Below are 20,488 nucleotides of genomic sequence, written 5' to 3'. Positions count from 1 at the left end.
ATTGTAGATCCTACCACCTAAGCTTGTCATTATCACACATCATTTAGTCTAGGTACGCGTTTCTTATTTGGTTAAACAGATTCATATATACACAAGTAAACCTACTACCACAACAGGGAACCAATCAAGTGATAATCTTCTAATACTACTCGGCCAACCCCGTCATCGCCGTAAAGAAGAGTGTATGTAATTAGTGGTTGTCTTGGCATGCGGCGGTGGTCTACATATACACACGTAAACTGATTAGAAAGATAGACTTTCGCTAATTACTTTGGTAATGAATGGACTGTGTATCGTCAAAGGCTTGGCATTTTTATTTTCATACCTGTGTCTAGTAGTGATCAAATGAGAACATGCAAGCGTTAGATTTGCAATATTAGCAATGTTATGATAGCTACGAGTTCTATACCTATTGTTGTAGCGCAGCGATAATGATAAAATAATTATCGTCGACCTCGCCCCGGTTACACTTAACAAGACTAGGAAAGCGGTATTGTAGTTACAGCAACATAATTTTAAACGGTTGAGACTGTAGTACAACTGGTTCTTTCAAAACAATTTACTTGTTAATGAATATATTACTTAATGTGGGGATGTGAGCAGCAATATTTCTAACACGTTTAAATGGTCTAGCGATCACCATCAGCATCAACTTCTGGACAAAGAAATTGGTTATTGTGCGCTCTCTTTTTCTTAATTATCTTGTATTAATTAAGGATTTCCTCTCTAACTTTACACGTCTCCGAATTATATTCTGATGAGGATGGTATTAGCAACTTTTTTACCCAGGTGGCAGAACTGCTATGACATCGAAAAAGTCGTGGCGATGCTGAGAAGTGTTAAAATACCCTTTTTGAAAAACCATGCTACGTGCTAAATTTAGCTTTACGGAAAGAGAAAGATTCGTGTGCGACAACATCAACAACAGCCCAAAACTAGGAAAGTGGCAGGCTACATAACGCATGTACAACATCATTGTTTACCGGTTTTACATCATCAGTGATATCGGATGCCATCATTGCCGCTTATGAAATGTTGGCTAAACTATATGATATTTCTTTTTTTAAAGCAAGATATTCTCATAAGAGGAAAACCGGTGCGGCCCGTGTTACCTGTTCCACTTGAGCTTTTTGAACAGTTCTATAGATTATTTATGAATGATCGCGTTCTTTTATCCATTGTCAGGCTAAATTTCTAAATACACATTGCCTGGAGTGGAATTAATAACTAATGATACTAGTTCGAGACCAATTGCCTTTGTGAAATCACCCCAATTTCCCAGTCATATACAGTACTAATTTGGTAAGGCGTCAAACTGGAGAGCTTGGCAAATCGGGTAAGCGGAGTGATGTGGCGAGTAAAAAGATCGACGGGCCCAAAGAGAAAAAGAACATATGCTGCGGGGTTTGGTTTTCTTCAGAAGGACAAAGAAAAAATAAGTGCATGTCTCTGATCCGGCAATGGATCAAATTTTTTGGCTGTGCGTGTGCATGTGTGTTACAGCAAGAAATAGCTTTTTTCATGTATACATTTTCTTTCTATCGTAAAATTAAGATACGTTTGAATTTTATTCTGTACAAAATTAAATAAGTTTACATGCAGAGTGTATATATAGAGTATGCGTATGTGCTTGTGTTGGGTATATGTTCTGGTTTTTCGTCGTATCAGAACGGGAGGGGAAATGCAGAAAAAAAGAGGGAAAGAATCAAAACATAAATGCGCCTAACGTGAGAACGACAATGAACGCAAGGGCAGGTCCAGAAACCAGGAGTTCTGACGTGGCTGCTGTCGACTTGTCTGTAATGGCGGCTGAGGAAGAAGTGGCAGTGGCAGAGGAGGCGCGGTGGAGAGATGAGGAGGAGGAGGCTTGGTTGTTGTCATTTCGTTGTTGTTGTTGTTGTTGTTGTTGACGATGTCGAGTAGATCCTAATCCGAACTGATGGAGCAGGACGGGTGGGGCCATGTCCATGCCCGAGGTGTTGACGTATGTCTCGTACTCTTTAGCTGCAAATAAAGAATCATATTGGTATGTCATTGCTACGGCTCTGAATATTGAATGGTGGGTATATTTGCTGCTGGTACTGCTGGCAGCAGTATTGCGGCTTCCGGTCTATAATCTGGTTTTAATAAGAAAATTCAGGAACGTAGGGTTGTCCAGGTGATGATGAATGCTTACCATGGATACGGCATCCGCCAATAGTAAGCGTGTAATGGCCAACAGTAAAAGGAAGCGAAGAATTAGGCCCATGTATCGCTAGGTTTAGAAAGAGTTAAAAAAAGAGAGAGAGAAAGAGCCAGCGGAATAAAATGTCTGATCTAAACGGCTCTCTTAATATATAAACGAACGATTATTGGGTGCATGACGTCAAATTGTAATGTGCGACCTTACTGCCACTAAGCATACCTTTTTCGATTGAGCGTAGCTGCTTAAATAACAGAGGCAGTAGTACGCGGTGAGAGAGAAAGAACGTTGCTGAGTGTTTCTTTTGGCAGCAGGTATTAGTACATATAACAGGAGTGTGGGTAAATAGGGCAAAAGAAGAAAAAAGGTAATAATAACCTCTTCCTTTCTCTTTTTCTTTTAACCTTCTTTTTTCTTGCACCGCCCTTCTGTACAAAAAAGAAATATTTGTTCTCTTGCTTCAATGACCTTCTTTAACAAGATTATTGATAAAGCGAGACACACATCGCAACATAGCAACAACAGCAGCAACAGTAACAATAACAATAGCAACAACAACAACAACAACACTACTACTGCTACTGCTGCTACTCCTCCGTCTGTAGAGCAACCGTCTACTCCTGCTCCAACTCCTACAAAGGAATCGCCGAGTTCGTTGCATAATTCTTTTTCTTCACTAGCTAATAACCAAAAACAACAGCAGCACAAAGCAGCAGCAGCACCATCATCATCTTTAAATGGTCTCGCGACACCACCCGCGAATATTTATAACAATAGTAGTAACGCTGCTTCTCATCCAGAAATGACTCGATCGACATCTTCAGATGAAGCGACTCGGATGAGTCTTGATAACCCAGGTAATGGAAACAAAACGGGCTAAACAAGGGTGGCTGTGACCAAGACGGGAGCGTAGGAAAAAAGAGGAGGTGGATGAGCAAAGCGTTGGGTCTAATCGTGTTTGGGGGGAATGGTCGATAGCTAGGGGTAACTCCATAGGACAGTATGAGAATGGAGAGAAAGAGAGGCGTCAAAAGGAGGTCTTTGGGGGGGGGCATATGATGGTGGTGGATGGTGTGAGCTTATTGCCTAAAAAGAAGGTTACAAAGGAGAGATAGAGAGAGAGTTAGTAGTATGATGAGGCTTAAGAAACAATGGGCGTATGTTGTGTATGCAAAGAACTGACTCTTCGATACTAGATTTCAACACGCAGTCGTCGTCGTCCACTACGACGCATAACCACGGTGACGAGATGGAAACGTCCCCATCGTCTTCGCAACAACTACAAAACCAGCAGCATGAGTCGCAACTACAATCACAACAACCACATCAAACAAGTGAGCTTATGAATATTTCGTCTTCGGAATCGCTACGAGGTAAAAAGAGAAAAAGGGGAGAAAGACCGGCCTCCTTACAGCAGTCGTCCACCATTACTACTACTGTAGTAGCGATGAAGCAGAGCAAACCCAAGGATCAAGAACAACAGCCGAGCCGGCCGCACTTGACGACCCAGTCGGTGTACGACAACCAAGATGCCAAAAGCACGACAAGTAACACTTCACAGCCGACAAGTAAGGGCGAGCGACACGTCCGAAATGTGCCCTCGTACACATCCATCTACAACGATAACGCAATCATCCAGCAGCGCCAGAATCGACCCAAGCTCAAACTTGCCGATTTTCATATCTTGCGAACACTCGGAACTGGATCGTTTGGGCGTGTCCATCTTGTCCAGTCTCGTGTGAATGCGCGGTACTATGCTGTCAAAGTGCTGAAAAAGTCCGAGGTCGTGCGGCTGAAACAAGGTACTGACAGTGGGGATGGGAGAGAAGTCTATAAAAGTGGGATTTTGTTATTTAGCTTGTGTGCTCTACATAGTGGCTCATTCGAACAACGAAAAGCATATTCTGGAGACGGTGGCGCATCCGTTTCTGGTAAACATGTGGGGAACGTTCCAAGACGATGTGAACCTGTACATGGTGATGGACTATGTGCCGGGGGGTGAGCTGTTCTCGGTGCTTCGTCGTTCACAGGTAAAAATAGGGAAAAGGCTGCTGCATTACGATGAAGGCGTTATTATATTTCAGTTTGATTTTATAGATGTGTATATATAATCTATACTGCGTTTCATGGACTATACAAAAAATGACGACTGCTGATATATGATTATGATATGTGTGTATGGTCTATTCCAAAAACAAAAGCGCTTCCCGGATCATGTGGCCAAGTTTTATGCGGCGGAAGTGATACTTGCAATTGAATACATGCATTCCAAAGACGTGATCTATCGTGATCTGAAGCCCGAGAATCTGTTGCTCGATGCGCAGGGCCATATCCGTATAACGGACTTTGGCTTTGCTAAATACGTGCCAGATATCACTTGGACGCTGTGTGGCACTCCAGACTACTTGGGTACGTTTGTTTTAATTTTTGGGATTGGATGAGGGATAGCACGTGTCCTATATCAGTGGGGGGAGGCAACAACAGAGTTGACTTGGACCTTTCTTTAATCATATATCAGCGCCGGAGATCATCCAGTCGAAAGGCTATGGCAAGGCTGCCGACTGGTGGAGTTTGGGTGTCCTTATTTTCGAAATGTTGGCTGGGTAAGTTACATTCCTTATGTGTGTGAGTGCATAGGGTCAATAGACAGGTGGAAACTGACAACATTTGACGTATACAAAAGATACCCGCCATTTTATGACGACGACCATTTGAAACTGTACGAAAAGATCTTGCAGGGCAGGATTCGATGGCCGCAATACTTTGATCCGCACGCCAAAGACTTGCTGAAACGGCTGTTGACGTCGGATCTGTCCAAGCGGTACGGTAACCTCAAGAACGGGGCAGACGATATAAAGAACCATCGCTGGTTTGAAGGCGTCGATTTCAATCGATTGCTTGCCCGCCAGATCCGGGCTCCTTACATACCACAGATCCGAGGTGATGGCGACGCCAGCCATTTCGATCGATATCCCGAAACACAAGAGCAGTATGGCGTTACTGGCACCACAGACCCGTACCATAACCTCTTTCCTGATTTCTAAACAAGAAGAAGCTTTCTTCCTTTTTCCAAAAGACCCCCCTTCAGAAGATTACCATTGTTGTTGTTCATGTTGTCTTCTTTGTGTCCTTCTATTCCACTTATTCTCTTCTCTTATATCTTTTAAAAATTTGAACAACAATGGAAACCCTTTATCAACATCCATCAAGTCACCTATTTGCATGTGGCTGCAGTGTTTATAGCAACAGCAGCGGAGTAATTTCGTTACCAAAGGAAACCACACAAAAAAAGCTAATTTGAGTTCCAGAACTCATTGAATTTCTCTTTTTTTTTCCTCGTTCACTATCATCTTTAGCAACCATGCTGAACGCCTTTGTTCAATCAATCACGAGACCATCCGAACTGCAGGCTCTGTTTTCATACAAATTTGCGCCAAAGACCGAAAACATTCGTCGCCATCGACAAAACCTCACCAAAGATGAAAATAAGAAACGGTGCTACGACTTTTTGAACATGGTAATAATAAGGACACATATTACATGAGTGTTTGAAATAAACTCACTCCCAGTGACACTACGCGTATCACCTCCTCCCATTTCCCTGTTCTAAGACTTGTTTGGTACAATGTATGTAGACATCGCGTAGTTTTGCTGCAGTCATCCAGGAACTGGACGATCAATTGCGAGATGCTGTAAGTTTGTGTGTGTTTCTAAAATAAGAGTCTGTATGTCTCTCCGGCAGGGTGTAAAGGGCATGTGTGTGCATGCGCGGGGAAATATTATAATAGGCAACTCATGTACTCTAATGCTTCACAGGTGTGCTTGTTTTATTTGGTGCTGCGTGGTTTGGATACAATTGAGGATGACATGACATTGCCGTTGGATCGTAAAGTGGAGTTGTTGCGTTCGTTCGATAAGGTTATATATCAGCGTGGATGGACATTCAACGAGAGTAAGGACTCTATTTTCTTATAGATGAGCAAAGAATAAGGATGGTGGTTTTTCTAACTTGGGGTTATATCTTTAGACGGACCCAATGAAAAGGACAGAGAACTGCTGGTCAAATTCGACGTTGTGATCGACGAATTCTTAAAACTCAATCCCAAGTTCCAACAAGTGATTGCCGATATTGCCCGAAAGATGGGCAACGGCATGGCCGACTATGCTACGGGCGAACACCGCGAAAACACATCCGTTGCCACGATCGCCGATTTCGATCTCTACTGCCATTATGTCGCTGGTCTCGTCGGCCACGGTCTTTCAGATCTCTTTTCTGCATCTTCTCTGGAAGCGCCCTCTGTCGCAGCCAACACGACACTTTCCAACAACATGGGTCTGTTTTTGCAAAAGACCAACATTATCCGGGATTATCGAGAAGATCTGGAAGAAGGACGCCAGTTCTGGCCTCGCGAGATCTGGGGCGACTATGCAGACGATTTTGCCGATTTTATCAAGCCGGAGCACACGGATAAGGCCCGTGCGTGTTTGAATGCCATGGTTTTGAACGTGTTGGATCTTGTACCGGATGTCTTGACGTACATGGCGCAGCTTCGTAACCAATCTGTATTTAACTTTTGCGCCATCCCCCAAGTCATGGCGATTGCTACCCTCGCTCTCGTATTTAACAACATGGACGTCTATCAACGCAATATCAAGATCCGCAAAGGCGAGGCGGTGGAATTGATTTTGGCTGCTACAAGCATGGATAATGTCGTTTCAGTTTTCCGTCACTATGTCCATGAGATATCCAAAAAGAATGACGCTCGCGACCCTAACTTTTTGGCCGTTTCCATGGCAATTGGCAAGGTAACAACAACTTTTGGCTTTTATGTTTATATACTTTTGTTGTTTGCTAGTTTGGAAAGGAAGGATTGTGTTGTAGATACATTTGAAGTGGTGGTAGTGAATATTAGTGGCATTTAAGAGGAAAGCTAACACTTTCTATTATAGATTGAACAGTGGATTACCACCAACATTCCTGCTTCAAGCACAAAGGTACAACGAGCAAACTCATCGTACTTGTCACCTATTCTTGTGTGTATCATTGCCGTGGTCGCCTTGATTCTTTATCAAAGCATGCTCAGCTAGAAAGTAAATTTGAACGATTGAAAGAGAAAGACAAGACCTATTTTCTATTACATATATAAAAATTTCTAGAACAAAATACCCGTTGAAACGCTAATAAAAAATAATCTCTTCTGTTTTAATAAGAAAATTATTTTTTTTTGCTACGGGCACCTAGTTCGCTTGCACATTCTCAGTAAGATACACTGGTCTCTAGTAATTAACCACGCTGTATCGACACTATATTTAACAGCTGCAGCAGAAGTGAGCCATTACTTGTCCTATTATCGAACACTGTATATCTTGCTAGTAAAAAAGTTTTATGAGTACTGTACTTCCATCAGATTCTATACGCGTTCGAGTGCGCATCACTACACTTGGACTGCGTAGGCTGCCCGTATAGCTAGATATTTAGCAAAACGATATGCTTCATGCACTCCACCACATCATACCCAATACATCATCCCTATCCTTACTATGTAATAGACGGTAGTACCCCTCCAGTAGGATTTCAAGGATGGAAGTTAAATCGAGAGCACAAGAGCACAAACAAACATCTGTAGTATCATACCACAAGAACACTTGCACAACTGGCACATTTGTGCGGGCTTTGGGAGCTAGATCAAATCTCCCTCTTTCTCTCACTTTGCCGCTATTATATACCCTACATTAATTCTCTTTCAAACTTATACGTGGCAAAAGCAACACTTCCTCAAATGCCTACATTGGTCAATCCTGGCAATGCTTATAACTTGTTTACTGTAGCAAACCTTGACTTGAGGCAAAAGCCTAACCCGATTTCAACCAAGGGCGACAAATTAAATGCTGCGCGCGATTACGACCGAGCAGCAACTTTGTTCACCAGCGTCATTCACAATTTACATAGTGATTTGTCTATGGCGCTGCTTCATCGCGCTGACGCTTACGAAAAGCAAAACGGATATGATCCTGCACTCCAAAGTGATCACCAAACAATTGCTGCTGCGCAAAACGACAACGCGTCGTGCTCCAACGCGTACTTGGCGTTTGCCAACTCCTAGATATTACAACAGTGTGCATGCGGTGCCATGGGCACATACCAGAACGCATTCCCGATAAACCTTGACGCGCTTGTTTCATGGTGTTTCAAACTTCGTTACTTATGTCTAAATGCAGACAACCGCAAGTCCGTACCGTGCTATACCAAGAGAATATCGAGAGACGTATAAAGATGATGGTAGCTGCGAGAATAATTGTGACAACAGCAAAGACATCACTCACTGATCTTGAGTACTTTAACGGACGAGAGACATTTCAGTTCAGTCACGAACAAATTGGCCCATACCTCATACGAAATGCTACTACTTTGAAGCACTTGGAGCTTACCGCACATCACTGTTCCATTTATCCTGCCAGATAGGATTTTTTTCAACACAAATCATACTACGCCATTTGCTTACACTAGTTTGCTATCATATCACGCTAGACGGTGCAACACTCGTGGCTATGTTTCGTCAATGTCCTCGTTTTAAAAAGCTCTTTGTAAATACAGATACGCTAACAGTAAACGTGACACAACTCCTCAAGCCATTGAAACTGTTTTTCAAAACATGTTCGACCACGGTGAAGATGGCGGTGGCAGTCGTAGTAATAGTAACAACTGGGCAATCAACAACAACTCTAATGCCGTTCAGACGGTGTTCCAAAGCCTGGCTGCTCTAATATTTTTTAGCTTTTAAAGAAATTCGTTTGGAGCTTTTACACCTCATGGACCAGAGAATGCTGCCCAAGTTATTGACAGCCGTGACCCGACTACCACTCTAAAAAAAATCAAAGTTGCCACTGTTTGGTCAAGTCGTCTACGAGAACAAAGGTGCTGTTCTATCTATGTTTGCGGATCTGCTCAAGACAACATCAATCGAATCCTTGCACTTGACAGACTCCCAGAGCCTACCTCACTGGTTCCCTTTCTGCACTCGGCGATTTGCCATCTCTAACCGAGTTCCGCGTCACGCATCATCTCATATCAGAGCGCTTAAACAACGCGGGCTGTGTGCAACTTTTGCGTAAAAGCACTAGTATCAAGCTTGTTGAGATACTTCGACCATCATTTAACGAGCCGGAAACGACACAAACGCATCAGGATATATTATCTCCAGTCCAACAAACAAAGCTGGAGGATAAATATACTGTTAAAAGTAGTGAAGAATATGTTTTTACAACAACCAGAAAGTATTAAAGCTATTACTCCTGCGGATATAAGCCTTAATGATCACATAATTAGACAAGTTTTACAACATGTTAATACTAAAGTGCTCTTTCTAATTGTCGATCATTTGTAATACAAAAAGAAGTCCAAATATTACATAGACAAGCAGTTGCGGGAGGAACTCACATAAACCCGACAACATTTCTTGGAAGAGATCGCCCTCCTAGACCTTTGCTTATCGAATTACAAAATATTAAGGCTCCAAATAGATGGTAAGTTGCTTCATCGTTAGATGCCTTATTTGATCGATCCAAGTGATATTGATTATCATATCGTATGCACTCATCGGAATTACACCGGCAAGTTGGTAAGCCGGTGTAATACAATAACAGGCACAAAATGTTATTGCACTCTCCTTAAACGCCAACCTGCATGTGGGTCCGCAACGTGGCCAGAGCTAGGAAAAAGCTCGTGGGACAAATTGTATAGATAGGGATTCATGATTATATGAGTTTGGCGTTTTGCAAGAAAACGTTATTACTGCTACATAACTTCGTATGTTATCTGTAAATGCACGGGCGGAAGTGGGTAAAATGACAAGCTAGCAGATATCTACCAACTTTGCAAGACAATGACAAGTTTCAATGCAGTATTGTTTACATTTTGGGAACAAAAAGGCAAAAGAGAAAAAGAAACGGCGTGACCTTATGTGTAAGAGAATTTCGCAAATAAGAGAAGCGGCACTAGTATTCGAGCAAAATACGCTCTGCATATGTATTCCCAGCAACAATAGACACGCACATACACGTTTTTCTTTTCGCTGTTATTTTCGTACATTAACCAATTCTCTCTTTTTTTTCCCCAAAAAAAACCCAAAATTGAACTGTAACCATTTTGTCTCCAAAATTGTTATCATCAACACCACCTAGTGGCAGCAACAGTCCACACCGGTCGGCAACGCCGGATCTGCGTGATCCTTTACGTCGACATTATTCGCTGCTTTCTCCTCGTCGATCTGCAACTGCGTCAGGAGCAGCAGCAAGTAATGGAGAAGCAGCAGCAGCAGCACGGTCGCCGTCACATCGTAGTGAAGGCTTACGCACACCACTGCGGCGTGCCCACACGGCATTACCACCATCCTTGCCGACAACTTCTTCAATACACGAATCCCCACTTTTAGGAGCATCAGCAGCAGAAACAGAAACAGGAACTACGGGGACATTCAAAACGCCTCATACCGATCCACGACGAACGAGAAGTCTTGCAAGCTTTGAGACAGTGCAAAAGGCCGACGAAACACAACCGTGGCGACGAGAAGACTGGATTACATTATCACGATACTATGAAGCAGTGGGACGGGATATTGAGCAAACAGTCAAGGTGTTTTATCGACACGAGTCGCTTCAATTTGAAGAGACGGAAAATGGATCGCATCAGATGATTATTGAAAACTGGCCCAAGGAGCGGATCCGTTGGCACGCGCGATGTTTGGATGCAGTTACCAAGAAGCATCAGGGCAAGCCCCTGTTGGAGCGTATCCGGGTCTATGATTTAAAAAAGAAACGGACAAGTAGCAGCAACCTTAGCAGCGGTACATCGAGGCAACGTCGCTCGAACAGTAATAGTGCTAATGGCAGTTTTATGACTGCTGCATCCTTAGCAAATGATATGTTTAGTAGCAACACCAGCATCAACACCACCACCATCCATAATAGCACCAACAGCAATAACATGTCAACAACACAAACACCGAGAAACAGTCAGTAAAAACACACACCCGTCTCTTTCTCTCTTCACACCAACCCAGCTATCACCACTATTATCCGAGATTTCGTCCTACTTGTGCTTGTATACTCATTCTTCTCTCTTTGTAAAACGTATATATGTATTAGCTACACTCTGTCCTTTTTCTTTTTTCCTTTTCATTTCAAAATATTGCTTATCACTCTTAGCATCTCACGATATAAGTTTTTGGCAGCTATGGTTACATTTGTTATTGAGTTTTCACATATTGATAAGCGCATGGGATTTTACATCCTGGGCAATTGAGAGACATACATAGTTGGTGGTGAGTCCCTACCACATCATATAAAGATGTTCATTCATGTCAGCATTAACTTCACCCTTACTTAACTGTCGATCAACTATGATACACCCTTCTTCGAACGTGGAATTGACCATAATACGGCCTATTGTCACGGCTACTTTTATACTGGCTCTCGTGAAAATGTTATGCCAGACATCAATGCTAGTACGGCGACTGGACAGTTCTTTAGGATGTTACCACTTGCCTAACATTCCAGGGATAAATTATGCGCGAACAAGCGGTTTCAACCTCATGGAAGCAAACCGGTAGTGAAACAAAACAATCGCAACTGCTAAATGTTTTCCGGTACAGCCAGATTCTAGTTTTTCGCTCATCATTTTCTATTCCAACAGGCTTTGAAAGACCTAAACGTTGTCATAACAAGAACAAGGAAAGAAAAGTAATGGGTCCCGACGCAAATGTCATTTAGCAGTGACAGCGACTCTGCAGAAATCATTCTGTACGACCCCGTCGAACGAGATTGTGACACTACCTTGGTTTCAACTTGGTTTCAACAAAATGCGATATCAGTTGTTTTGTCATTTCAGATAAGTCTAAGCAGCAATTGCAACAATATTATTGGGCTCAACGAGCATGTAGGCCCGGAAACAACTGCTATACATGAACACCAACAAAGCAAGAATCGGCAACAGATTCTGGCGTATTGATCAGAAATTACACCCAGGAAGGATCGCTCTACGGTTCGGTGATAAAAGCATTAGCAGCGGCATAACGCGGCGTGTGAGCTAGGAAAAGGAAATTATGCGATTTAATTGGAGTTAATTGCTAATGTGGAACCATGCTCTTGTTCTATCAAAAAGAAGGCAGAGGTCCTTTGCTTTTTCCAATGAAGTATGCGTAAATTTATATGAAAGATAGAATTTAACATGCGTACTCTTGTGCATGCGACATGTGAGAATATATGCCCAACTTTATCATAGTGCATACTATAAATGTGCGCAGATCGCAGCTGAGGAACTAAACACTCGTTTCCTATCGTTTTGATGAGACAGCACATGTTTCCTGCGACGCCTCAGAGTCACATCGGTGTCATGGAAGCACTCAAGACACTATGGACCGTTAGCCAGCTCACAGCAAATTAGCTCCACAGCTGAATGTGTGCGCCAAGAATACAGTGAGGGCGAGGCAAGTTGTAAGAATCCATATCACATCTCTGTCTCTACTAAACGTGTTGATTCATGAATTTAGATTGTCAATTTCTGTCATCATTTCCTATTCCGCTGATACATAACGCAGTTGACTCTTGGCCAGGACGCGCAGCCAAGATAATATACCAAGTAGAGCCTTGCATCTTTTATCTACTGAAGTTTAAGGTTAAACAGGACTCCTTTGAAAGATACTATTGGGCTGATGGTCCTACGGCCCTTCCATCAACCTTATGTTTGAAATGTAAAATGTGATGGAATCTACTAGGAGTCGGAGAGGATGGACACGGCCGTGTTTGTTTCCATTCGAGTTGCATCCAAATCAACAAGAAGTCCTCCTATCACCATGGTCCTTTTCTCTTTGCTCCATGCCTTCGGCGCTGTAGCCTTCTTTTCCTAAAAGCCGGTAGCGGAGCTAATTTTTGACTTGGTTGTCTTGTCACTTTTAATAAGCAATTACCATATGGACAGTAATAGATTATGCGGGTCAGTTGTCAAACCATCATGCGTGTATATATATATGGACGTGCAGTACCTGATTATGGCATTAAAGTATGCGAGCGCCCAACATAACACGAAAAAGGAAAAGAAAATTGGCAGCAACCGCCAAACCTGAAAGTCTGGTCAGGCTACCAAATCAGTGTCCTCATCTACTACGGGCTATTTACATGCGTTAAGTGTGTGCTACTTTCTCTGTTCCAGAAAGTGTATTATGCAACTAATTGGATAGATTTGCTCAAAATAGCAAAGAATTCATCTACAGCAGCAAATAGTGGACTCTCGGATGTGCTTAAAATAGGCTCTGTATGATGAAACGTGCACACTCCTTTTGCAGCAGCATGTAGAAGTGGGAGAAGGGTCTGGCCAGGAGGAGCTGAGATACGTGTTGGCATCGGTTATTTTTGTTTTCTCGGGTGAGGACCAACATGGAGAGGATATACGGGCTGGAACGAAGGAAAAGAAATTCATTGGCAAGGGAGGAGGGGGGGGTGTTAATTGGGGAGCTGCTGGTGGACCATCGTCAAGGTTACGCAAATGAATGTATGGTCGGTTGCTGATTGAAGATGAGCAAATTCGGTAAGGTCAACGATAGAGTAAATTGAGCATCAAACTGTCTGAGGTTACACCGAGGGCCTTTTCTTTAATTGGCTGTATCCAGAAAATAAGTAACTTCATGGATGATAGCCGCTCTCTACTCCTCTATCTAGACAAGCCCACACGATACGAGACCTCTGAAGTGTTATGACGAGAACGTGTATATGTGTAATTTTATGTATATAAAAGTATGTTCAATGTGGGATTTCTGAGGGTTGAGTGAATGAGCGAGTGTCGTGTTTGATTGCTGTTTATGTGAGGACAAGTAAAGGGGAGAAGGGTCCATTGCTGGTGTTCTGATAATGATACATCAAAAAAAGAAGGATGGGGTCTTAGAGGGAGAGCGATACAACAGTGCCTACAACAGCAGCAGTGCCAAGGAACGAAGCGGTGATGGAGGAGGCCGAGGATTCGTTGGACTCGTTGCTCGAGGCATCATCGCTTGCGGCAGAGGAAGGAGCAGCGCCATCCGAAGGGAAAGCCTGGACTGAGACAGACGCCTGGGCGCCGGAGCCTTCATAGGAGCCATAGCAGTAGTGTCTGTAGTTGTCGACACAGAGGACAGTGTCGCTGTTGCAGAGACAGGACGAGGTGCCGTTGAGGTTTGCGCTGCTGCACGAGTCGGGAGCAGCAGGACAGCCCTGGTCCTGATTCAAGGTCTGCGAGCCCCAGCAGAACTCGCCATTGTCGTTTCTGCAGATGGTCAGCAAGGGACTGCAGCGGCACTCGGAGACGGGCTGGGAGATGCTGGAGCAAGCGGTGGGCTGTGTGCAGTTGGTATCGGGCAGCGTGTCGTAGGGCAGCTTCTCGGCGTCCCGTTTGAACAGTTGGTGGAGGTCGTCGTATGCAGATGATGATGATGATGATGACGATGCGTGAACATTGGCTGTGAGGGCAGCGACAAGGGCGAAAACGAATGTGAGGCGCTGCATGTTTTGAAAAAGAAGTGTTGGTGAAGGGAGAAGAAGAACGAAGGAAAGAGGAAGAACAGGTCGGGTATAAGTAAGACAATAAATAGAAGCGGAGAGCGAGAGAGAGAGGGGGGGAGTTATGGACTTTCCTTTTATGGGAGAGCAGTTCGAGCATTTGGAGCTCAGCCATGCCATCTTGATTAGGCATGCACGCTCGTGTCGGCAAGTCAAAAGAAAGGAAAGAGGCCCTTGCTTGCGCCGTTCGTTCCCGCAGTGTGTGCAAGGGCCAAAGAAGAGGAAGAACAAGAAGAAGAGCAGGTATCCCAGATAGAGGGTCGCACAGCATCGTCCAAGCCATATAATTCGTGGCGAACGAATCGGTCCATCACCTCTCGCTCTCTCTCTTCTCTTTCCCTTTTTCTCCCTCTTCCGCTTCCTCTCAACCATATCCTTTCTTTCCTTTCCTTCTCCCCTCGACCGTTCCTTTTTGGCGCCAAAAAACAATATAATAAAAAGAAAATAAAACTTCTTTTCGCTGCCCATGACTCACCTCAGGTACGCCTCTTTTAATTAAACTACCCGTATCGCGCGCGAAGAGGTGTCTGATCGTCTTCTCTCTCTATAAAGTGATTTTTCATACGTAGGTAATTATCGTATCGCCCAACCAACCAGTCTTATATGAACGCTGACAACGACACTAACTATCACCACCGCCAACTCTGTGTATTTAACCTTTTCTGCAATATAACCAACACAGAGCGAGCCACTCTTGATGTCTATATCACAGTCTACCTCGTCTACAGCGTCTGGCACAATGATCGCTTCCGCTGTCTACGGTTCTCAAAGATCATTGCGGGCGAGCTGCGTAGTATTCTGACATTACTTATGTTTATTATGATGACGACCCAAGCAATAGTAGGTAAAGTATCTTTCTCGGCTATCACGTTCCAAGCTCTAAGAGAAAGAGTGAGACACTCATTGCGAGGACCGGATAGACTTCTTTTCAACGTATGTAAAGTACACAGAAGGATTCGTGGTGCTACCCTCAGGCAGCATCATCCAAAAGCCTTACGATCTTTGGTCGCCCAACCTTCAGAAGCCCGTGCAGGTATGTATGGTGCTTGGAATATCGTACAAGCGAGAACCGTGCACAAATGTTACATTGTGTACGGCGAAGAGAGGGGGATTGGAATGAAAGAAAGAGACGCCCTGGATTGTCTTACCATGGAGATAATTGTTGGTGTCACAGGCCGCACTGTCTGCCACACTCTTCCTGGAAGCAGCATCCCACTCACAAAAGTTGTGATTTAGGCAATGAACTATCTCCAGTGCATCACGTTCGCATTTCACACGGGCGTCTTTTTCCTCATGCAGTGCTTCTGGAACTACCTCTCGAACAGCGTCGCCAAAAAGAGCTTCATGGGCTCGTTCGAGTTCAAGTTCTATATCATTTGGTACGTCGTCTTTTCCTCTTGGTTTTTGCGTCTAAAGAGAGAGAGAGAGAGAGAGTGTGTGTGTGTGTGTGTGAATGCGTCTTGACGTTGCACAAGGGCACACACACACATATCATCCAAACTCAGCATATGCATCCTCTAATAATACAAGAACAATAATAACGTGTGCCACCACACCCATTCATATAAACTGTATAAATCCAGGGCCCTGGGCAGTGTTGCCATGTTCCCCGTGCTTCAATGGCGCTTCCGGAACGACGAGTACTTGAGCGAGATTGTGCCACAGCTGGCCTATGGTGGTGAAGGTAACTTGATTCGAATGGTTGGAATCCCACATATGCAAAAGCGGAGAGGCAAAGTTTAAATTAACAACCCAAAAACTTTTTTTTTTTTGCGCACCAAACAGTTTTGATCACAGCAGCTTTGGGCATCCGTTCGAACTTTCGCTTCAAGCGTATCATTGCAGCATCGCGTCGGAACAAGGCAGGCGCCACCACCAACGCCATCATCAACCGTCTGTCCTACTTTAAGGAAATGAACATCATCCTCACCGTCATCCTCTTCATCTATGGCGCCTGCTTTGTTATCCTCTGTGCAGATGGTTTGACAGAATCCATGACCATCAACACAAATAAATTCGCATGTGATCTGCTGATCGCCAACGTCAACATGGGCATCGTCTTTTTATGGCTTCTCTTTGTACGTGCCTTCGCGCTCAATCTCTAACTATGGATACTGGGGACTAACATGTATTTTTCGTTGCAGATCTCCATTTTCCATCCACGCCGCAGCGCCACCTCCCCGCAGAATACCACCGCGAGCAGATCTGGCCAGGAGTCGGAATTCCAACACTCCAAAAACGATATGGAAATGACAACTGCCGCTACGACAACCAACAACAGCCGACCCTTGAGCCAGCGCATTACCAACTTTATCAGTAACCGAGGAGGCGATAACATGAATAACAGCCAGCCACCTCTTCCTGCTCAGTACGGAAGCGAGAAATATCAACAGCCCACTTCGCCCGATGGTGGCGCCACGTTTGCATCCGATCCTCACCATTATCAAAACCATGCTGAAGCCAACAATGGCAGCGGTGTCTTTATGCGCGCCATGTCGCCCATCAATGTCGATTATCCGCCGTCGATCGGCACGGAAGGTGTCCCCTTGACATCCTCGGCTGCTAACCCGGGCTACAATCGCAATGTGTCGGTAGAAGATCCGTATAGCAGCCAATCGATTGTGTTTTCTATGGTTGACCCAAGACATCCTCAGCAGCCGTCGTCGCCATCCACGACGCGTTACAATACGCCAACCCACTCGGATGCGTATAGCGACTACCCCATGCAGCCGATACCTCCATCGCGTAACAATCCGTTGTCTCCGGGTGGGTATCGGAATAATGAGGATGGTCGAAGCGAGTACGATGTCAGCGACTACCACGATGATACGACTGCTTCGAGACACGCTGGTACAACTGGCGGTGATCCTGGTGCCAATCTTGGATATCAACAGGCCCCTCCTCTCCCTCCTGCCATCGACACTTCGGATGTTGGTCCAGGTCGTGAGCGCATGGTCACTGATTGGTTGTATCGATCGCCTGATCGCAAGTAAACTAGCCCCTCCTATAATTCTGATATAATACTCCTCCTTTCCATCACATCCCAATTTCCTTTCCTCTTATATTATTCTCTATTTTCTTTGGTTTTTGTATCTATATATTTGCTGTAATTTCTCTTTTCTTTTTTCTTTTCACCCCTAGAAAAAGCGTGTGTTGGTTTATTTCTGCCTCTTTGAATTTGTTATACCGCTCTAATGGGAGTATATATTTTGACCTAAACTTCTCTTTAATAATCTATACAATAAAAAATATCCTACTATCATCTAATATACTAGCTATGCGAACAGTCTGCAGTACTACACACAGTCTTCTAAGCTATGTTGAAGTGTGTTGTAACCGAATATACTGTAAGAAACACACTGTGAACACGAAACGCTCCATGAAGCTTTGGCTAGACTAGCGAGAAATGCTTCGTTTTTCTTCGTTTCGTTATTGGTGGAGAGAAAACGGTGCTTTGGTCTCCCATCACGACCTCTACTAGCTTAGAGAGGCGTTACTATCTATGGAGTGCTGATTTTGGGTTACTCTACTATCGCGTTTTTTGGTCAAAACGTAATAAGGGATTGTTTGGATCAGTAGCGCATATCACGAGCGTATTCCTTCGTAAAAGCGCATCAATCTGTATTGAAGCGCCTGGGTTAATATTGTGCAGAAGGACAACAAGTATATTTGAAGTACATGCAGAGGCCACCCGTTGATTTCTCCTCCTATAAATCCAATCCCTCTCTTACTTCAATCTTTTGCCGGTATAGATATCATACACATCGACCACTGCAACAAAATAATACACTCGCCTTATTAATTCATATACCTAAATGTTCCCCAATTTACAAGGCAGATTTACTAATGTTTAGCAATGAACGGCCCTAATATTCACTGAGATCAAATAGCATTCGTTTATTCGACAATTTTCAGTTGACAATAAACCAAAGGTTTGTCTGGGCTTGTGCAATTGTTTACATCAACTTGTAGTATGTAATATTTAAGTTGATAATTGGTGTAACGGTTCCTAGAAAGGCAGCATCAAATAGAAATTTACTTATTTGACACTAAATCTTGTAGGATTTAAGGCTATCATGTCAACTACAACCTCGACTACTGTACTACGATTCTTGGAAATGCTATTGTTTTTGCTGATATCGATGGAATAAGAGAAAGGATCAGCACTATTGGTTTTGTTTGTTTTCTTCTTATATTTTAATGGATGAACTGATTATGCTGCATGCCCCTGTATACTAATTTATTACTTTTTGGAATCGAAGTGACAAACGTACAAATACGGAGAATCAATGAATAGCGTAAGTTCTCAGTAAATCGGTAGGGTCGAAGAGTGTGTTTTTATTGAAACGTAAATGAGCGAGCTGCTAGTTACTATATAGATTTAGTAGCGATGTAAAGGAAATTGCCAGCTCAGAGGAAGTACCTTCCCGAGCCAAGTTGATATTGTAGTAGTAGTAGTAGTAGTAGTAGTAGTAGTAGTAGTAGTAGTAGCATAGTTACAGTTACGGCCCTGCATATTAAACACAGCACGACCGTCGGAATGGAAAACGCATAACGATTATCATGACGTCTGCATGATTGCATGTCATTGTTTCGGAACAATTTATTGGCTACAAATTTCTGTATATAATGCCATTTCTTTTCTACGTTTTCTTTTTATCTCTTGTCTAAAACGCAATGCAACGCTCTACTACTTCTGCCGCAACCATTATTAATCAGTATTTATATGCCACCAGTCGACGTGCCATCCATCGATCCACACCGGCCTTCACGAGCAGCAAAGGGCAGGGAAGAGGACAGGAAGAGGAGGGATCCGTGACCGAAGACATTAAAGGGAAAAAGGCCACCAAACCATACAATGAAACCACACAAGCAACGTCGGCCTCCACAGATGAAATAAAAGAAACAGATACGGCATTCGATCCATCTACGGTGGATCCCAAGAATGAAATGAAGGAGATGAGCAAGGAGACCGAGGATAAGAAATCACCACTCGATTGGTCAGGAGCAAATGAGCGTGCTTCACCCCAAACCAAGAAACGAGAGTCATAGCTTTCAGTGTATATTATATGTATCATGCCTTTTAGCGTATGTAATTGATAGATCAAAACTGTAAATACATTGTGTACTTTGAAGCTGATGATCCTTATTACCATCATCATCTGTGCACGGTTCTTCTTTAGTCTGCTCATTTATTGTTAGAAAGTTGGCGTGGGCTTATATATAAGCGGCAAGCAGATGCTCGGGTATCTACCAAGTAAGCCTCTGCGGAAAGCCCTTCAAACTATATACCCTCTCTTTGAACAGCTAGCTGGTGGCACACAGAGACTTTGGAGGAAACATGTAGCTCAAACTTCTTTCAGAAAGATCACAGCGTTTGGCGTTACAACACACAATCTCGATATAATCCTGGATTGATTTGACAAGAGGCAAGTTTAAGAAAATTTAAGCAAGCGCAAAACCTCACAGGAGCCGGCCAAATTGGTGGGGCGAGCGTTTACATTGCACAGGTAATGCTGACGTGAAGCAGCATGGCTTCAGAAGATGACAGACCCGTTGTCCACAGGAATCATAGGAGACGCTGAAAAATCCCGTAGCTTTCTTTCGGTAAAACATGTATCCGAGCGAAAAAAAAAACATGATATTTTACTTAGATTTCGAAAAACAGCAATAGAGAGGTATAATGTCAGTTATTTATAAGTAAGAGATGTATAGAATACA

At 43.6% G+C, this 20,488-nt stretch overlaps 10 protein-coding genes across 10 annotated transcripts; 7 read left to right on the top strand and 3 right to left on the bottom strand.

The window, feature by feature from the left end:
- On the bottom strand, nt 1-821 carry BDB00DRAFT_45317 (uncharacterized protein). Its single transcript, XM_053117445.1, has 4 exons — nt 641-821; nt 326-540; nt 106-220; nt 1-17 (listed from the first exon to the last, which is right to left on the bottom strand). The coding sequence occupies exons 1-3, from the start codon at nt 647-649 to the stop codon at nt 163-165; spliced, it is 282 nt and encodes a 93-aa protein (XP_052974687.1). The 5' UTR covers nt 650-821; the 3' UTR covers nt 1-17; nt 106-162.
- A 793-nt stretch (nt 822-1,614) lies between these two features.
- On the bottom strand, nt 1,615-2,539 carry BDB00DRAFT_45153 (uncharacterized protein). Its single transcript, XM_053117439.1, has 3 exons — nt 2,405-2,539; nt 2,177-2,328; nt 1,615-2,110 (listed from the first exon to the last, which is right to left on the bottom strand). Exons 2-3 carry the CDS (start codon nt 2,246-2,248, stop codon nt 1,706-1,708), a joined length of 477 nt encoding a protein of 158 aa, XP_052974686.1. The 5' UTR covers nt 2,249-2,328; nt 2,405-2,539; the 3' UTR covers nt 1,615-1,705.
- Nucleotides 2,484-5,484, top strand: BDB00DRAFT_848349 (kinase-like domain-containing protein). Its single transcript, XM_053125313.1, has 6 exons — nt 2,484-3,039; nt 3,379-3,984; nt 4,058-4,212; nt 4,384-4,591; nt 4,701-4,785; nt 4,866-5,484. The coding sequence occupies exons 1-6, from the start codon at nt 2,646-2,648 to the stop codon at nt 5,224-5,226; spliced, it is 1,809 nt and encodes a 602-aa protein (XP_052974685.1). The 5' UTR covers nt 2,484-2,645; the 3' UTR covers nt 5,227-5,484.
- On the top strand, nt 5,394-7,402 carry BDB00DRAFT_848339 (farnesyl-diphosphate farnesyltransferase). The gene is made up of 5 exons (XM_053125312.1): nt 5,394-5,699; nt 5,818-5,874; nt 5,999-6,134; nt 6,210-6,988; nt 7,133-7,402. Exons 1-5 carry the CDS (start codon nt 5,544-5,546, stop codon nt 7,268-7,270), a joined length of 1,266 nt encoding a protein of 421 aa, XP_052974684.1. The 5' UTR covers nt 5,394-5,543; the 3' UTR covers nt 7,271-7,402.
- Nucleotides 7,403-7,962: 560 nt separating this feature from the next.
- BDB00DRAFT_791927 (uncharacterized protein) lies at nt 7,963-8,286 on the top strand (the record flags this gene model as incomplete). Its single annotated transcript, XM_053121072.1, has 1 exon — nt 7,963-8,286. One exon carries the CDS (start codon nt 7,963-7,965, stop codon nt 8,284-8,286), a length of 324 nt encoding a protein of 107 aa, XP_052974683.1.
- A 744-nt stretch (nt 8,287-9,030) lies between these two features.
- BDB00DRAFT_45120 (uncharacterized protein) lies at nt 9,031-9,335 on the top strand. The gene has a single exon (XM_053117438.1). It carries the CDS (start codon nt 9,113-9,115, stop codon nt 9,293-9,295), a length of 183 nt encoding a protein of 60 aa, XP_052974682.1. The 5' UTR covers nt 9,031-9,112; the 3' UTR covers nt 9,296-9,335.
- Nucleotides 9,336-10,892: 1,557 nt separating this feature from the next.
- On the top strand, nt 10,893-11,541 carry BDB00DRAFT_45104 (uncharacterized protein). Its single transcript, XM_053117434.1, has one exon. The coding sequence runs from the start codon at nt 11,098-11,100 to the stop codon at nt 11,494-11,496; it is 399 nt and encodes a 132-aa protein (XP_052974681.1). The 5' UTR covers nt 10,893-11,097; the 3' UTR covers nt 11,497-11,541.
- A 2,572-nt stretch (nt 11,542-14,113) lies between these two features.
- BDB00DRAFT_877478 (uncharacterized protein) lies at nt 14,114-14,713 on the bottom strand (the record flags this gene model as incomplete). Its single annotated transcript, XM_053127621.1, has 1 exon — nt 14,114-14,713. The coding sequence occupies one exon, from the start codon at nt 14,711-14,713 to the stop codon at nt 14,114-14,116; it is 600 nt and encodes a 199-aa protein (XP_052974680.1).
- Nucleotides 14,714-15,588: 875 nt separating this feature from the next.
- On the top strand, nt 15,589-18,039 carry BDB00DRAFT_848328 (uncharacterized protein). Its single transcript, XM_053125311.1, has 5 exons — nt 15,589-15,611; nt 15,688-16,146; nt 16,351-16,451; nt 16,553-16,845; nt 16,912-18,039. The coding sequence occupies exons 2-5, from the start codon at nt 16,007-16,009 to the stop codon at nt 17,758-17,760; spliced, it is 1,383 nt and encodes a 460-aa protein (XP_052974679.1). The 5' UTR covers nt 15,589-15,611; nt 15,688-16,006; the 3' UTR covers nt 17,761-18,039.
- Nucleotides 18,040-19,444: 1,405 nt separating this feature from the next.
- BDB00DRAFT_877476 (uncharacterized protein) lies at nt 19,445-19,819 on the top strand (the record flags this gene model as incomplete). The annotated part of the gene is made up of 1 exon (XM_053127620.1): nt 19,445-19,819. The coding sequence occupies one exon, from the start codon at nt 19,445-19,447 to the stop codon at nt 19,817-19,819; it is 375 nt and encodes a 124-aa protein (XP_052974678.1).
- Nucleotides 19,820-20,488: the final 669 nt, after the last annotated feature.

This window comes from Zychaea mexicana, assembly GCF_025766255.1.
Source record: "Zychaea mexicana strain RSA 1403 chromosome Unknown BDB00scaffold_109, whole genome shotgun sequence".
Classification (NCBI taxonomy): domain Eukaryota; kingdom Fungi; phylum Mucoromycota; class Mucoromycetes; order Mucorales; family Lichtheimiaceae; genus Zychaea; species Zychaea mexicana.
The sequence above is the reverse complement of the archived record's forward strand: the minus strand, read 5'-3'. Positions and strand labels throughout refer to the sequence as shown.

What these genes read in the sequence shown, in the direction of transcription:
- BDB00DRAFT_45317 (XM_053117445.1), bottom strand. An exon ending in TTGATCACTACTAGACACAG is followed by an intron (nt 221 to 325) that starts GTATGAAAATAA and finishes GTGTATATGTAG; the next exon opens with ACCACCGCCGCATGCCAAGA.
- BDB00DRAFT_45120 (XM_053117438.1), top strand. Translation starts at nt 9,113, where the DNA reads ATGTTTGCGGATCTGCTCAAGACAACATCAATCGAATCCTTGCACTTG.
- BDB00DRAFT_848349 (XM_053125313.1), top strand. Translation starts at nt 2,646, where the DNA reads ATGACCTTCTTTAACAAGATTATTGATAAAGCGAGACACACATCGCAA. An exon ending in GGTCGTGCGGCTGAAACAAG is followed by an intron (nt 3,985 to 4,057) that starts GTACTGACAGTG and finishes TGCTCTACATAG; the next exon opens with TGGCTCATTCGAACAACGAA. An exon ending in TGGCACTCCAGACTACTTGG is followed by an intron (nt 4,592 to 4,700) that starts GTACGTTTGTTT and finishes ATCATATATCAG; the next exon opens with CGCCGGAGATCATCCAGTCG.
- BDB00DRAFT_45153 (XM_053117439.1), bottom strand. Translation starts at nt 2,248, where the DNA reads ATGGGCCTAATTCTTCGCTTCCTTTTACTGTTGGCCATTACACGCTTA. An exon ending in TGGCGGATGCCGTATCCATG is followed by an intron (nt 2,111 to 2,176) that starts GTAAGCATTCAT and finishes ACCAGATTATAG; the next exon opens with ACCGGAAGCCGCAATACTGC.
- BDB00DRAFT_45104 (XM_053117434.1), top strand. Translation starts at nt 11,098, where the DNA reads ATGATATGTTTAGTAGCAACACCAGCATCAACACCACCACCATCCATA.
- BDB00DRAFT_848328 (XM_053125311.1), top strand. Translation starts at nt 16,007, where the DNA reads ATGAACTATCTCCAGTGCATCACGTTCGCATTTCACACGGGCGTCTTT. An exon ending in TTCAAGTTCTATATCATTTG is followed by an intron (nt 16,147 to 16,350) that starts GTACGTCGTCTT and finishes GTATAAATCCAG; the next exon opens with GGCCCTGGGCAGTGTTGCCA. An exon ending in GCTGGCCTATGGTGGTGAAG is followed by an intron (nt 16,452 to 16,552) that starts GTAACTTGATTC and finishes CGCACCAAACAG; the next exon opens with TTTTGATCACAGCAGCTTTG.
- BDB00DRAFT_848339 (XM_053125312.1), top strand. Translation starts at nt 5,544, where the DNA reads ATGCTGAACGCCTTTGTTCAATCAATCACGAGACCATCCGAACTGCAG. An exon ending in GCTACGACTTTTTGAACATG is followed by an intron (nt 5,700 to 5,817) that starts GTAATAATAAGG and finishes CAATGTATGTAG; the next exon opens with ACATCGCGTAGTTTTGCTGC. An exon ending in ACGATCAATTGCGAGATGCT is followed by an intron (nt 5,875 to 5,998) that starts GTAAGTTTGTGT and finishes AATGCTTCACAG; the next exon opens with GTGTGCTTGTTTTATTTGGT.